General features: G+C 56.1%; 1 protein-coding gene across 1 annotated transcript in view; it reads left to right on the top strand.

Annotated features, from left to right (window-relative positions):
* Window positions 1-93, top strand: part of STARD7 (StAR-related lipid transfer (START) domain containing 7) — a gene marked incomplete at its 5' end in the record, with an annotated part of 3,765 nt that extends 3,672 nt beyond the window's left edge. The window contains 1 exon segment of the mRNA XM_010293144.1: window positions 4-93. Within this exon segment, the coding sequence (XP_010291446.1) occupies window positions 4-93 (90 nt within the window).
* Window positions 94-948: the final 855 nt, after the last annotated feature.

The raw sequence follows: 948 nt of genomic DNA, 5'->3' as shown, positions 1-948 counted from the left end.
GAGAGCGGCGGCAGCGAGGGGAAGGCGAGCGTGGCCGCGGCGGAGCACAAGAGCGATGGTACCCGCAGCCCTGCCCAGCTGGAATACGCCTGAGGAGCTGAACCTCCGCGCCGGGGAGCCGGGCTCGGGAGAGGGACCTGCGTCGTGCCGCCGCTTCCTTCGGGTTTTTTTTCCCCCTTCTCATCTCCAAAGCTCTGCTCCCTCACCAGGACGGGGATCCTGTCCCCCACGTCGGAAATCCTGTGCCCCACGTCGTGCGTGTTCGTGGCCAGGCTGACGAAACCTCATGTTGTATAATCCTTTTTCTCTTAGCCGTAAATATTTTTCCCCTCCCCGACAGGAAAAAAAAGATAATAATAATACCCTAAAACCCATCTTTTATTGCGGCATGGACAGCCTCTCCCCCCGCTGCTTTCCTTTTCTCATCCCTCTTCGGACTCTTGACCCCCAAGATTTTTGGGTCTCTGCTTTTTTTTTTTTATTAATATTCCTCCCCCCCCGCCCCCAAAAGACCCATCTCCTTGGAACCGCAAGGAAGGGGCAGGGGGGGATTGGCATTACTGGGATAGGCAGCCTGAAACTGGTAAAACTGGGGAAAAATGTTATTTTGGGGTGGTTTTTAGCTGCCGGTTTGTTGTAAGGGAGGGTAGAGCTTGTGGGGTGGGGGTCACCGTGTCCCCCCCAACGCCGTTCGTGGTGTTACCGCGGCTGATCCCGCCGGATTGCGGCACAAATCGGGGAGGGGGGAAGCTGCAGGAGCAGCAAAATCCTGATAAATCATCTCTCGGCTGTGGGGGCGGGTGCCCGCATCCCCCCTGGGATCCTAATTAACTTCCCACGTTAACGAACCCCTCTGGGGTGTGATGGAAGGTGTTACAGGCGCGGGGGGGGACCTTGCACCCCCTTTAATTGATCATAATTATAAGCGATAAATATAAACGGAGCCTC

Source organism: Phaethon lepturus, unplaced genomic scaffold (assembly GCF_000687285.1).
Source record: "Phaethon lepturus isolate BGI_N335 unplaced genomic scaffold, ASM68728v1 scaffold25608, whole genome shotgun sequence".
Taxonomy (NCBI): Eukaryota; Metazoa; Chordata; class Aves; order Phaethontiformes; family Phaethontidae; genus Phaethon; species Phaethon lepturus.
The sequence above is the reverse complement of the archived record's forward strand: the minus strand, read 5'-3'. Positions and strand labels throughout refer to the sequence as shown.